Source organism: Lampris incognitus, chromosome 5 (genome assembly GCF_029633865.1).
Source record: "Lampris incognitus isolate fLamInc1 chromosome 5, fLamInc1.hap2, whole genome shotgun sequence".
In the NCBI taxonomy this organism is placed as follows: Eukaryota; Metazoa; Chordata; class Actinopteri; order Lampriformes; family Lampridae; genus Lampris; species Lampris incognitus.
The window spans coordinates 28,128,082-28,142,140 of record NC_079215.1 but is presented as its reverse complement, the minus strand read 5'-3'; the positions used below and the strand labels follow the sequence as shown (position 1 = coordinate 28,142,140).

Genomic DNA, 14,059 nt, shown 5'->3' with positions numbered 1-14,059 from the left:
CACATCTGGATTTTTTTAATTTTCATTTTGATATACTTTAATGATCCCCATAGGTAAATTACACTCAGCATTTAACCCATCCTAGCTGTGTAGCAAGGAGCAGTTGGCAGCCGCCATGCAGCGCCAGAGGACCAACTCCAGTTTGTCTTGCCATGCCTTGGTCAAGGGCACAGACAAGAGTATTAACCCTAACATGCATGTCTGGGGGAAACCTGGAGCACCCAGAGAAAACCCACCGCAGACACGGGGAGAACATGCCAACTCCACACAAAGGACAACCTGGGATGACCCCAAGGTTGGACAACCTTCTTGCTGTGAGGCAACAGCACTAACCACTGCACCACCGTGCCGTCCAATTTGCATTGTAGTTTGTCACTCATTATGGAAAGTTTTATTATTTCACCTGGATGCATGTCATCACACCTTCCTTGTAAAAGTGAAATGTAATAGATAGTCTATTCTGGAAGTGAAGGTCCACCTCTTTGCGGCATTTGTTTACAACTGCACATTAAAATTAGCATTGTACACTAGGGAAATCTTGTGAGTTGATCACATTGATCATTTCGGCAGGTGTGTGACCAGGGATTTCAACTTGCTAGATACGTCTTACTTTCTAGGCTACCTTTAATTGTATGCGTGAGTGATACTTGTTACTTGTGTAACAGAAACACCTAAATTCCTGCATGAATCGCAAAACTGTGAATATAGTTTTATTATGCTAAAACTGTATGTTTGGTTTCACTAGAACAAAATTGTATAACATCCAAAATGTCATTAATTTGTTAAGAACCATGATATATGATTATGACAAAAAAAACTGTGTATAGCTCCTTTTCATTGCCTCTTCCCCAACTGATGAATATTTGTTGATCAGTACCACTGTGAAATAAAATGTACAGTAATATTAGGTGTCCATCTGCATACAACACTGCCTTCAGTAGGAATAATGTATTACCTGCCACAGGATGGGCACGGTGTGTATATATTAAACGGTATTTTATTCTCACTGGTTGCTCAAGTACAGTCATTTTTCAGACATTTTGATGGTCAGCAAAATGCTCTTGATACAGTGTGCATACAGATTCACTTTGACAGAACGTATGAGGATTTATTGTCCTCCATGCAAAACAAAAACCAAAGAAAAATCACAATATAAAAGTCCAGATTTCACACATACTTAAAAATGTGATACTATATTGCACTGTCACTATGAACCATTACTAAAAGCTAAGCTTTCTGAGGTGAGTTGTAATTGAGGTTGTCAGTGCCCATTTACACTTTTTGTGAGACAGCAACAGTTACAGTAAGATGTTTAACGGGATAGTTGGGAGTTTGTTGAGTCTATTCCAATTTTCTTCCCACCACTGGTGTTGATTGGTCGATTTCATTTTCACATTCATTCATCCTGCATTAGCCAGGTACATGGCAATGCAAGTCCACAGGGACAACAGGTCATTCATAATAGGTTCAAACACTTCATCGATTACTCAAAGCCAACATAATGCTACAACCGTCCCAGCAAGTTCTTTGTTTTTTTTTGGATTTTCCCCCTTTTCTCCCCAATTGTACTTGGCCAATTACCCCACTCTTCCGAGCCATCCCGGTTGCTGCTCCACCCCGTCTGCCGATCCGGGGAGGGCTGCAGACTACCACATGTGTGCTCCAATACATGTGGAGTCGCCAGCCGCTTCTTTTCACCTGACAGTGAGGCGTTTCACCAGGGGGATGTAGCGCGTGGGAGGATCACGCTATTCCTCCCAGTTCCCCCTCCCCCCCAAACAGGTGCCCTGACCAACCACAGGAGGCGCTAGTGCAGTGACCAGGACACATATCCACATCCGGCTTCCCACCCGCAGACACGGCCAATTGTATCTGTAGGGACGCCCGACCAAGCCGGAGGTAACACGGGGATTCGAACCAGCGATCCCTGTGTTGGTAGCCAATGAAATAGACCACTACGCTACCCAGACGCCAGTCCTAGCAAATTCAAGTGGTTATTTCAAAATGTCTGCTTGACCTACATTCGCTGTCATGTGTGGTGGAATGACACTTGCTGGCATTGGTTGTGAGGTTGTGTTGCAGGAGATGCACACATGAAAACAGCAGTTTTAGTTCAACACTTACAACCCACATTTGAGAGAGATGATCGATAAGGACGGATATAAAAAATGTCTCTCTTTGTGCATCTACTGTCCAGGATGTCCCATGCCATCATGATCATACCATTACCAATATTTTCCTTCAAGAGAGACAGAGAGGACAGGGTTTAGACAGTCCACTCCACCTTGGCCAGCAAAGATCATTCATCCAGCAAACACCAAGGGATTTAGGAATAAAACAACTTAAACATTTTGAAATAACCACTTGAATTGGCCATGATAAACTGCCATCACATTATCTTGGTTTAAGGTGAATTGTGGGCTGCCTTTTTTTTTTTAACTGAATGAGACTTGCGTTGCAATGTAGTTGTATGAATGAAAGGAAAGATGAATGTGAAAATTAAATCTACCAATTGGTGACATTGGAGTTGAAACATCAACAGGAACAGACTTCAAAAATTCCCAACTATCCCTCTAAGTCATTATCGTCGTTCAAAGGGAAACTAACATGATTCTTAGCAGCCATTTCATGTACAAAAATACTTCACACCTACCCTCCACAAAATATTTACAAGGTTTCGTTTATCTATGAAAGTATGGTACATGTAGGCACAGAAAACACTGCAAGTAGTTGCCTTTTCATTTTGCAGTACATAAATATAGTCATTATTATTACCCTATCCTTGGAAAGGTACTGTAATTTGCATTGTATTTGAATCAGTAATTTACATTTTCAATAAGGCATATAAAACACCCTTTCTTTACATTTATAGGGGCACACTTACAACATCTGTTTAAATTCTTTGCATCTCAGTAAGTTACGCAGAGGGAATGCCTTCATATTTTCTAGCCTTCCCTAAGATCCGAGTGAGTTCACTCTTCCAGCTCGCAGTTGTTTGGACTGTCCAGCTATAACCGTATGGCAGCTCCATGAGAACCAATGTTGCAACACAGTGGTTTCCTCACTTCATTTAAGGCAGCACCGAACTGCATCAGACGGAGCTGCTGATGTGGACTGAAATCCCTTGATGCATTCATCCCAACCCAAAGTCGGGTCACAGATGAGCAGCAGAGATTTCCAACGTCAAGTCCCTCTGATCTTGTCCTATTCAGCACTGCTCTTCACCTAAGGATCCCTGAATGTCACTCAGGTCCAGGGAGCCAGCAGGAATGGGTGTTCTCCTGCTGCTTTTAGGGGTCTGGCCAGCATAAATCTCCACAGACTTGGATATCGATGGCACAGAGCATTCGTGGAAATATCCGAAAGCTTCCCGTGCATGCTCCTCTCGGATGCTCTGCTCAAAGGTTTTCCGTTTGTGTCTGAACTCGATGACGGTCTTTGTGTAGGAGTTAAGAGTGGTGACTGATGCACCCATACAACAGGTGAATGATGCCCAGGCCATGCTGAGAGACAAGAGAGCAAGAAATGAGAAAAGCAGTTAATGACTCAGTATTCAAGATGATTCTCTAGAGTCAATTTAAGAAAGAAAGATGTTTTATTCGTCATTGTAAGCAAGCATACAACTAAATTCATCCTCTGCATTTAACCCATCCTATTGTATAGGAGCAGATTGGACATGCGTGGAGGAGGGATGCTGGGTATATTGGGAGAAGGATGCTGAATATGGAGCTGCCAGAGGAGGTTTATGGATGTGGTGAGGGAAGACATGCAGGTGGCTTGTGTCACAGAGGAAGATGCAGAAGACAGGAAGAAATGGAAACGGATGATCCGCTGTGGCGACCCCTAATGGGAGCAGCCGAAAGTAGTAGTAGTAAGATTGTATAGGAGCAATGGGCAGCTGCAGAGCTCGGGGACCAACTCCAGTTCTTCTTTCCATTGCTTTGCCCAGGGGCACAGACAGGAGTATTAACCCTAACATACATGTCTTTTGGATGGTTGGAGGAAACCGGAGCACCTGGAGGAAACCCACAGACACGGGGAGAACATGCAAACTCCACACAGAAAGGACCTGGGGTGGCCTGGGATTCGAACCCAGGACCTTCTTGCTGTGAGGCAACAGTGCTAACCACTGGACCACCGTGCTGCCCATTTCATCAAGGGTTAAACATTTAGTTTTGTAATAAAAAAAGAAAGAAATAGTAAGCACCAGAGCAAGGAAGGAATCCCATTTGCCTTCTGACATTTTTCTGTCAATATTTTGACTCGGTAAAAGTGGCAGCTTTGTAGAGATTAGTGTCAATCACTTTAAGTCCCTCCAAAGTATGCCAGGTCACATGTGAGCTCAGACAATAATATCATCATCCCATGTACTTCTTACTCAGCTTGGTTAATGCTCAGAAAAAGGTCAAAATTTGTTTAGTCTTGGAAATGAATTTTCGGCATACTGCACATATTGTGACAGAGTGAAATATTATCTTCTTATGTAATTGCAATCACTTGTATTGAGGATTAAAACACCACAGTCTAATCTCATGGTAACATGAGAGCTTTGGGCTTTTTCATTACACAGTGATGGTGGGCCAAGGTGAGAGCACAGAGGCAGAACGGACTATTTGCTGCTGATACATGAGAAAGGAAAGCCCCATGTGTCCCCTAATTTTATTCCCCATAAGGAAATGTGGTTGCTTTTGAGTTCTGTTACAAGGAGGCCAGGCATCATACCAGAATGACCAGCCGTAATCCCAGTTGTACGGCCTCCAGTCAGGCGGGCCAAGACTGACGGTGACCTGGAAGACCTGCGTGTACATCATGTGAGCTACCATGCCCAAGAGACCTGCAACCACATGGACACCATTAGTTAGCTTGCGTTATAGCAATCTATCACCTACTGTTATGTATTTCAAAGTCAGTTGAATCAGTTCATCTGTAAACAACGTTTATTGACAGATATGTTTCATCACTCATCTAAGTGACCTCTTCGGTCTCAGCTAACTGCAGGTATCCCCACCCTTATAAACAATACAGTGGCATAACGACCGAAACCAACGATCAGATTCATATGCAAATATGGGCCATTAACTACAGTTATAATGGCCATGTGTATTATTCACAGAGAATTTGGGAATGTTTGCAATCACAGCATTGTAAGATGGCGACAGATGTACTCTTAGCCCCCCCTCCCCGTTTCAGGGATGGTCAATCCCTCTTAACATAGATTGCCTCTCAGACACCCCATTCAAACCAACGTTCCTCCTTATCAAGGATGTGCATATCCTCATCCTTGAAAGAGTGGCCACTGGTCTGTAGATGGGTGTAGACTGTGGAGTCCTGGCCTGACTTGTTAGCTCTTATGTGTTGTGCCATCCCCTTGGCCAGCGTCTGTTTAGTTTCCCCAATGTACAAGTCACGGCAAGCCTCCTGGCACTTAACGGCGTACATTATATTGCTCTGTTTGTGCTGGGGGGATTGGGTCCCCCGGCACAAACAGAGTAATGTAGTGAAACTAAACAGATACTCAAATGTATACTTCCTCCTACTCCTTTTTGAACATGTAACAAATAATCTGATGCATACGGAGATTTTTTTTTTCCGCTGGGGTGATGCGTGGACTTGTTGATCACTTCAGTTTATTGTCAATGGCTTATCTGCATGTTATAGCCTGCTTATTTACATGTTCAAAATAAATATCATTCATTAATTCATTCATACACTTACACACATATCACGGTAATGATGTGATAGCACTCTTTCTAGCTTTTACAACCTCTGTCTGAATCAGTTGTCCTTGCTCAACCTGAAATGGCTCTATGGGTTATTTTGGCCAATATTTTCAAAACTGAAACCATTTTAAGTCTGTTATTATAACTGTGCTTCCTGTCCACCACTCCAGTACACTAAACAGCATTTAGTCAACATATTGCTTCTCTGTAAGTCCAGTTGTTTTTCATTACAGTTGGGCATTTTAAATTCAGTTAGTTTCAGTTTTTCTAAGCTGTTATATACACTCACCGGCCACTTTATTAGGCACACCTGTCCAACTGCTCGTTAACGCAAATTTCTAATCAGCCAATCACATGGCAGCAACTCAATGCATTTAGGCATGTAGACATGGTCAAAACGATCTGCTGCAGTTCAAACCGAGCATCAGAATGGGGAAGAAAGGTGATTTAAGTGACTTTGAACGTGGCATGGTTGTTGGTGCCGGACGGGCTGGTCTGAGTATTTCAGAAACTGCTGATCTACTGGGATTTTCACGCACAACCATCTCTAGGGTTTACAGAGAATGGTCCGAAAAAGAGAAAATATCCAGTGAGCGGCAGTTCTGTGGGCGAAAATGCCTTGTTGATGCCAGAGGTCAGAGGAGAATGGCCAGACTGGTTCGAGCTGATAGAAAGGCAACAGTAACTCAAATAACCACTCATTACAACCGAGGTATGCAGAAGAGCATCTCTGAACGCACAACACGTCGAACCTTGAGGCAGATGGGCTACAGCAGCAGAAGACCACACCGGGTGCCACTCCTGTCAGCTAAGAACAGGAAACTGAGGCTACAATTCGCACAGGCTCACCAAAATTGGACAATAGAAGATTGGAAAAAAGTTGCCTGGTCTGATGAGTCTCGATTTCTGCTGCGACATTCGGATGGTAGGGTCAGAATTTGGCGTCAACAACATGAAAGCATGGATCCATCCTGCCTTGTATCAACGGTTCAGGCTGGTGGTGGTGGTGTAATGGTGTGGGGGATATTTTCTTGGCACACTTTGGGCCCCTTAGTACCAATTGAGCATCGTGTCAACGCCACAGCCTACCTGAGTATTGTTGCTGACCATGTCCATCCCTTTATGACCACAGTGTTCCCATCTTCTGATGGCTACTTCCAGCAGGATAACACGCCATGTCATAAAGCTTGAATCATCTCAGACTGGTTTCTTGAACATGACAATGAGTTCACTGTACTCAAATGGCCTCCACAGTCACCAGATCTCAATCCAATAGAGCACCTTTGGGATGTGGTGGACCAGGAGATTCGCATCATGGATGTGCAGCCGACAAATCTGCAGCAACTGCGTGATGCTATCATGTCAATATGGACCAAACTCTCTGAGGAATGTTTCCAGTACCTTGTTGAATCTATGCCACGAAGGATTAAGGCAGTTCTGAAGGCAAAAGGGGGTCCAACCCGGTACTAGCAAGGTGTACCTAATAAAGTGGCCAGTGAGTGTAAATCCGCCATGAAATACTCTGTGCCTGGTGAAAGTATTCATTTTTCAGCCAGAAAGACTGAGTAAATTGTATTTTGAAGGCAAATGACCTTAGTTTCCTTATCTCTGCCCACTTCCCCGATGCATCAGATATTCGCTAAGGATGGCTTGGGATTTCCTTTCTTGTGATGGCACTTTGAAACAAAGATCCAAAAACAGGTTTTTTTTATGCATGGTGTATGGGGTGATAGCATTCATTTGTCACAAACCTGTCATTTGAAATGGATTTCAAAGATTGTTTTAGTCTGACTAATCTTGTATGGCAGAGTGGAATGAAGTTTTGAGTCTCAAAAAGAGCAACATTTACATATTGCATGTCCATGGGTACAATTAGTAAATTCAGAAGAGGAACTAAGTATGCACAGATCCATAAAATATTGAGGTGCAAGACAAAAATAGCAAAACTAGAATGAAGGCGTAAGGTCTGCACACTAAATTGCTCCCAAAAGCTGCAGAATAAAATAACTTTTGGGAGCAATTTAGTGTGCATACCTTACTCCTATAATTAGCAAATTCTCAAACAATTTTAACTAATAGCTTACCAAAATCTTTTTACCTGAGAGCACGGTGAAGACGGCAGCAAAGGCGTTGAGCTTGAGTCCATCGATGACATTGCTGGAGTGGACCAGCTCTAAACACATGAGGCTGAAACCCACCACCAGAAGAATGATGTATAACATCTCAGAGACCAAAGACAGCCACAGAATCCCTGCAACATGAAGTCCCATTTCAGGTCATTAGTTTGAGATCCTGATACCTGAATATGTTAGGGTCCTCATAGAAATGTTACCAAATAAGTGAAGGGATATCAACGACATAACATTTTATACACATGTGCACCAGACTAGACACCCATGCACATAAATAGCTTTAACAAATAAGCTGACATCTGCATGTATCGCTAAGCTGTACATTGATATTTGCCTCCAGAGGTATGCAGCTGTTTTATTCATTATGAATAGCTGATTGTGCATGGGACGGTATGTCTATCTAATTCTGAATCATTTGTTGAATTTCATTTCCAAAATTTGCACTGTCATATTTTCTGCAAATTTCTAGGGTCAATGTGACATCTCCATGGTTCCTGAGTCAGCAACTGGTGTCTGATAAGTAAATTAACAGATAATCTGAGAGGAACAATATTTCAAAAGTGATTGGTGTTGAACCTCTCCAGCAGGGAACAACTTTCATGAGGCACCGGGAGCGTAATAAGGGGCCCTTTAGACAAGTATTATGATGGATTTCCAAATTAGATTTATTGTGGTTGGGGGAGGGCCACATCTTGTCAGAGGGCCCACAATTCATCACAGCATCACTACTCTCCAGCGAGAGCCTTCTCCAAATCTAATTGAGCTTTTCAGTGAATCAGGCCAAATGTTACATTTGGCAACATCACAGATCTGAAATTACATCTTCTCCTAACTCAACTCTCATCCTCCCTCGCTATCAATCCATCCTGATACTTCACTGTCAGGAGGTGAACATTGCTGCTACCTCAATTTCTCGTTCCTGGTTTCACCACCGGAAAGTTTACATTTTGATCTGAAAACGACAAAATTACGGTGGCAGACTTGATAAAAATGGTATTGCAGATGTGTTCATATGTGTTCATATGAAGAGCATAATAAACCTCCTCATAACATAACTCATAACACACAGGATCACTTCCTGATGCAATGAACGTATGTTTTACATCTACTGCATCATATATGTTATGAAGATATTGTAGTACAAATTGACTGAAATGATGAGTTAAATGTGATAACAAGGGCTGGCCTATAATTCAAAATTATGGTTTATCATCTTTCAATGATAATTGTAGCAGGATGAAATTTGGATATTAACATACTGTGATACATAATTTTGTAGTCTTAATTGATGGTAATGAGAATATATATATAACCTAAAATGTCTCACAAATTGAGGTCTGAAATTTTTTCAGGCAATAACATTTGAAAACTAGTTTTGATTTGTCATTTTACTTCACATCACATTGCCCAACAGATCAATGTAATGCACTTTTTTTTGGGACTTTTCCTCCTTTTTCTCCCCAATTGTATCTGGCCAATTACACCCCTCTTTTGAGTTGTCCCGGTTGCTACTCCACCCCCTCTGCTGAGCCAGGGAGGGCTGCAGACTACCACATGCTTCCTGTGATACATGTGGGGTTGCCAGCCGCTTCTTTTCACCTGACAGTGAGGAGTTTCACCAAGGGGACGTAGTGCGTGGGAGTATCACGCTATTCCCCCCAGTCCTCGAACAGACTTCCCGATCAACCAGAGGAGGTGCTAGTGCAGCAACCAGGACACTTACCCACATCCGGCTTCCCACCCTCAGACAGAGCCAACTGTGTCTGTAGGGATGCCAGACCAAACTGGAGGTAACACAGGGATTTGAACCAGCGATCTCCATGTTGGTAGGCAATGGAGTAGACCGCTATGCCACCTGGACCCCTACACCACCCCAATGCGATGCACCTTAGTTAGATTTTTAAATACGGTTTTCTTGCATATGTAAGTAGATATCACGATTTTTACTAGTATTGTGTAAAATCCCCTGTGATTATCATGATAAGGTTTTCCATATTGCCCAGCACTAATGAGAGCAAGATAGTTAGCACTAGATAGCGCTGTTAGATAAGGGAAGAGTATTCAGAAAAACTGAGAGTCTGTTCCCCATGGCCATACACATGAGAATCATTTTAGCTCTGGAAACAAAAGCATTCTGTAAGCTATCACTGTCGTTATTCATTTCAGAGGAGGACGGGCCTCAACATTTTAACGAGCTTCTCTCCCACAGGATGTGATATGTCGACAAGCCTGCAGCAGCCCAACAACAACAACAACAACGACCAAGCCTTGAGGACTCACTTTCTTCATTTAAAGGCAATAACCGTCTACTGCTAACCGTCTAACCGTCTACAATTCAAGGTAGCTCACCAGCAGAGCTGTGAATGAGAGACACTTCATGTGATAAATGCATGTTAAAGGAGTGTGAGGCTGTGAGGCGATGATTGAGTCTGACATAAAAACACAACTTACAACTATTCCTACAACAGGCTCACGTACACTTGGTAATAGGTTGGAGGGTTTCTTTTTTAGAGAGAGAGGAAGAGAGAACAAGAGAAATAAGGTGCATTGTGCATTTCTTCTTTCAGGTGTGATTTTATCTACCCCATTGGAAATGCTTCAGTGCTTTATATCGCTCCATCCCTGCAGAAGTTATGGCTTCATATAAGGATCTTTCAAATCCAGAATCCTTTAGTGCAAGAGCTAGAATATTTGAAGCACCAAAGTAAAAATGGAGCGATTACTTGTTTTCACTGTACTTAAAAAGAGAAGTGCTGACCCATTTAAGCCTTAGTGACATGGAGTACCCCAGCCCTCTCTATCCAAGTCTAACCCCTGTCTTCTTTCATTCATAAATATACGTTCTTTCATTAGTAAGTATACTTGAAGGAAATCTTGTATTGTTCACAAGCATGATAACATTGTGTTTGGCATATATTGTCCAAGTTGTCAACACTAATAACATCAACATATGGGTTTTTGCAGATGATATTCATTGCTGAATGGCTTTCATTTGATTATTTAGGTATAAATTCCCTTTTAGGAGAGAGCATAATTCCTTGATAGCCTCTCTCAGTTTTTCGTCCCCCCCCCCCACTTTTTCTCCCCAAATGTATCCAGCCAATTACCCCACTCTTCCGAGCTATTCCAGTTGCTGCTCCACCCCCTCTGCTAATCCGGGGAGGGCTGCAGACTACCACATGCCTCCTCCGATATATGTGGAGTCACCAGCCGTTTCTTTTCACCTGACAGTGAGGAGTTTAGCCAGGGGGACATAGCTCGTGAGAGGATCACGCTATTCCCCCCAGTTCCCCCTCCCTCCCGATCAGGTGCCCCCACCGACCAGAGGAGGCGCTAGTGCAGTGACCAGGACACATACCCACATCTGGCCTCCCACCCGCAGACACAGCCAATTGTGTCTGCAGGGACGCCCGACCAAGCTGGAGGTAACACAGAGATTCGAACCGGGATCCCCGTGTTAGCAGGCAACGGAATAGACTGCTAAGTGACCCAGACACCCCTGATAGCCTCTCTTAACCAAATGCATACACAGTAGTGACATGTGATGCACGATTGTAGAAGTTACTACAGGAACTACAACTCTCATCTGTATATTGGATGAAGTGATTACCCACCTTTCTCTGATGCAGGGGCCAAATCAATGAAGCTTCTGCATTTCTCACCTGGTGCAGTAGGAAATAAAAAATAATGTCATAACCTGACACATTACACTATTTATTCCTGCTTCTTTTTTTTTTTTACATAGCACAGTTAATTTGGAAGTCAGTGTGCCTCGCTCAGAAAGAGGAAATCTGCTTGGTTCAAAAGGTTAGATGGAACTAGCTTGGTATTAACACATCAGCATGAGGTCCAAAGAGCTTAAAGTGCCAGAGATTAACCAATGCTTTTAGAGCCAGACTATCATCATACACATGGGCTTTATACCCGGCCTTCCTTCCCAACTTTCAAATCTGTACCCAGTTCCCAGTTTCGGTGATGGTGTGTCTGATCTCAGGTAGGAGAGAACGCGTGATTTCCACTCCTCTGAATTCACAGGACTAACCCTAACAGTTCAGATGTTTGGGGGGAACACCAACAGCAGACTGGTTTCTCAATGAGGCTGTGCATGGACCCTTCGGGTTGCATGTGCTGCATAGAACTCAGATAACCTCCAACTAGAGAGATACTGGAAAGATAAGAAGAGTCATGCCTGCCAGGCCCTAAATGCACTGTGACATCTCAGGGGACATCATGTCACTTTATCGAGACAAAATTGAAACAAACGACCCCTAACATACAGCCTCCCGGTCCTTTCCTTGCAGACGTGATTCATTCCTTCTGTCATCTGTCGAGTGTCGTTGGATTTGTCGTAAATAGAACACTTTAATCAGGTAGAAGGAGGGTGGCAACAGCTGTTTTGAGGAAAAACTCATCAACTCCCCTGTTACATAATCCTTATTAACTCAAGCTGTCCCTCCCCACCCGCGCCGTACGGTCACAGGCAGCCACTTGATGAGACAGAGATAGCCTGGCAATTCACCCTGCTGTAATCTCTCTGCGTGTCGCTTGATTTGTGTTTTTGAACATCATCAAGATCTAAAGCTGACATCTCACAATTACTGGTTGTTTTGTTGATGGCCTACTTCAGCAGATGGATGCAACAAGTGTTACACCAGAACTGCTCAGTTTGTCAGCCTGGTAGCATTGCACCTTTGACTATATGTGAAAATCAGCCATGACGCCAACCCATGTAATGCACAACTCACACCCATCTCTCAATGCACATCTACTGTGACATAGGTGCTATAATGTAAACAAACTATTTTAAACACAGCTTAACACGGTCAGTGCAGTCAAACACAGCAGCTTTCAACCTGGTATTACTTCGCTTTAGCTGAAGACAATATTCAGCACTGACCAAGCAGTTCTTAGAAACACAGATTCTCTGCAGCCGTGGATGTGAGCTCAAATATAACAGCACAGCGGGATGCTGATCATGCCAGGCATGACAAGCCAGTTCGCCTCAGTGGTTTCCCCTCTCCTATGACTAGTAGACCACCAGTAGCAGAAAAGGTCATTTCCCTGACTCTTTTCATGACTGCAAAAACAAAACAAAAAGTCCTTCCCTGCAACTTCAGGAACTGACCTAATCCCTGGCTGGTTCACCTGAGACAAAAAGTTCAAAAGTGGGGGTTCGTTAGGACAAATTAAGGGAATCAAAGAAACAGACTTTCTAAAGTGGAGGTTAGGTTTGTGTGTGTGTGTGCGTGTGTGTGTGTGTGTGCGCGCGCGCGTGTGAGTGCGTGTGTGTATGTGTGTGTGAAGTGTAGATCACTCCAGATATGGGCTGAGTGTATTCTACGTTAATTGTGATTATGAAGGGAATTGTGATATTGGTAGAAAATATGACAGATCAAGTTTATCAAATCGAAAGTAGACAAGTGTTTGTGGGTTTCTGCGATCTCGTCAAAAGGAACGGAATTATGCTTAAAAACTGTGATCAAGCAGGCCTGTAAGTGGTAACATTGGCAATTAAAACAGTATTTGACGCAGCTTCTTGTGCTTATTTGTCTGTGTTGGATGCAAATGAACTCTCTCTCTCTCTCTCTCACACACACACACACACACACACACACACACACACACACACACACACACACACACACACACACACACACAGCTGATTCTCTTACTTTCGTCGTGAATGTTTTCCTCACATGAAAACCAGATGCCGGTGTGGAACTGCCGGAACAAGAACCTGTCGTCCCCGGTCTCCCAGCTGTAAACCACTTTATTGGGGTCCGTTTCGTTCACTCCGTAATCAATGCACTGGTGCGTCCGGAGCTTGCTGCACTTTGGCTTGGGGACTCTCTGAGTACCGACGCACCAATAAGTTGTAATGAACGCTGTTACAGAAAAAAAGAGAGCGAAAAAATTCAAACCCACCGAGAAGAGTGCTCTGCACTTGCGAGTCGTCTTCATTGTCCGTCAGAAAGGATGCACCGGCGCGTAGACGGCTAAAAAGTTCATTGGTACGAGTCGAGGCCAATTTTCCAGGACAAGATAGGCAGAGTTCCCATTTGGCATTCCCAAGTTTTCCAAATATTTCCGCGGATGTGCAGGCGTCAGACAGAATCCAATATCGGGCTTAGCTGTTTGCCATCGTGTGTCACGGACGAACATCAGACTTTTTCTTTTTTTCTTCTTTTTTTTTCACAAGATGTGCCC

At 43.4% G+C, this 14,059-nt stretch overlaps 1 protein-coding gene across 1 annotated transcript; it reads right to left on the bottom strand.

Annotated features, from left to right (window-relative positions):
• Positions 1-3,068: 3,068 nt before the first annotated feature.
• Positions 3,069-13,813, bottom strand: LOC130113187 (germ cell-specific gene 1-like protein). Its single transcript, XM_056280738.1, has 5 exons — positions 13,525-13,813; positions 11,467-11,514; positions 7,819-7,971; positions 4,723-4,834; positions 3,069-3,503 (listed from the first exon to the last, which is right to left on the bottom strand). The coding sequence occupies exons 1-5, from the start codon at positions 13,811-13,813 to the stop codon at positions 3,209-3,211; spliced, it is 897 nt and encodes a 298-aa protein (XP_056136713.1). The 3' UTR covers positions 3,069-3,208.
• Positions 13,814-14,059: the final 246 nt, after the last annotated feature.

Bases quoted from the DNA above. Each gene is read 5' to 3' on its own strand.
- LOC130113187 (XM_056280738.1), bottom strand. From the start codon at position 13,813: ATGAAGACGACTCGCAAGTGCAGAGCACTCTTCTCGGTGGGTTTGAAT. The intron at 7,972-11,466 runs GTGGGTAATCAC...TTCATGTTGCAG, and splicing joins GGCCCCTGCATCAGAGAAAG to GGATTCTGTGGCTGTCTTTG. The intron at 4,835-7,818 runs GTAAAAAGATTT...ATGTGGTTGCAG, and splicing joins CGTCTTCACCGTGCTCTCAG to GTCTCTTGGGCATGGTAGCT.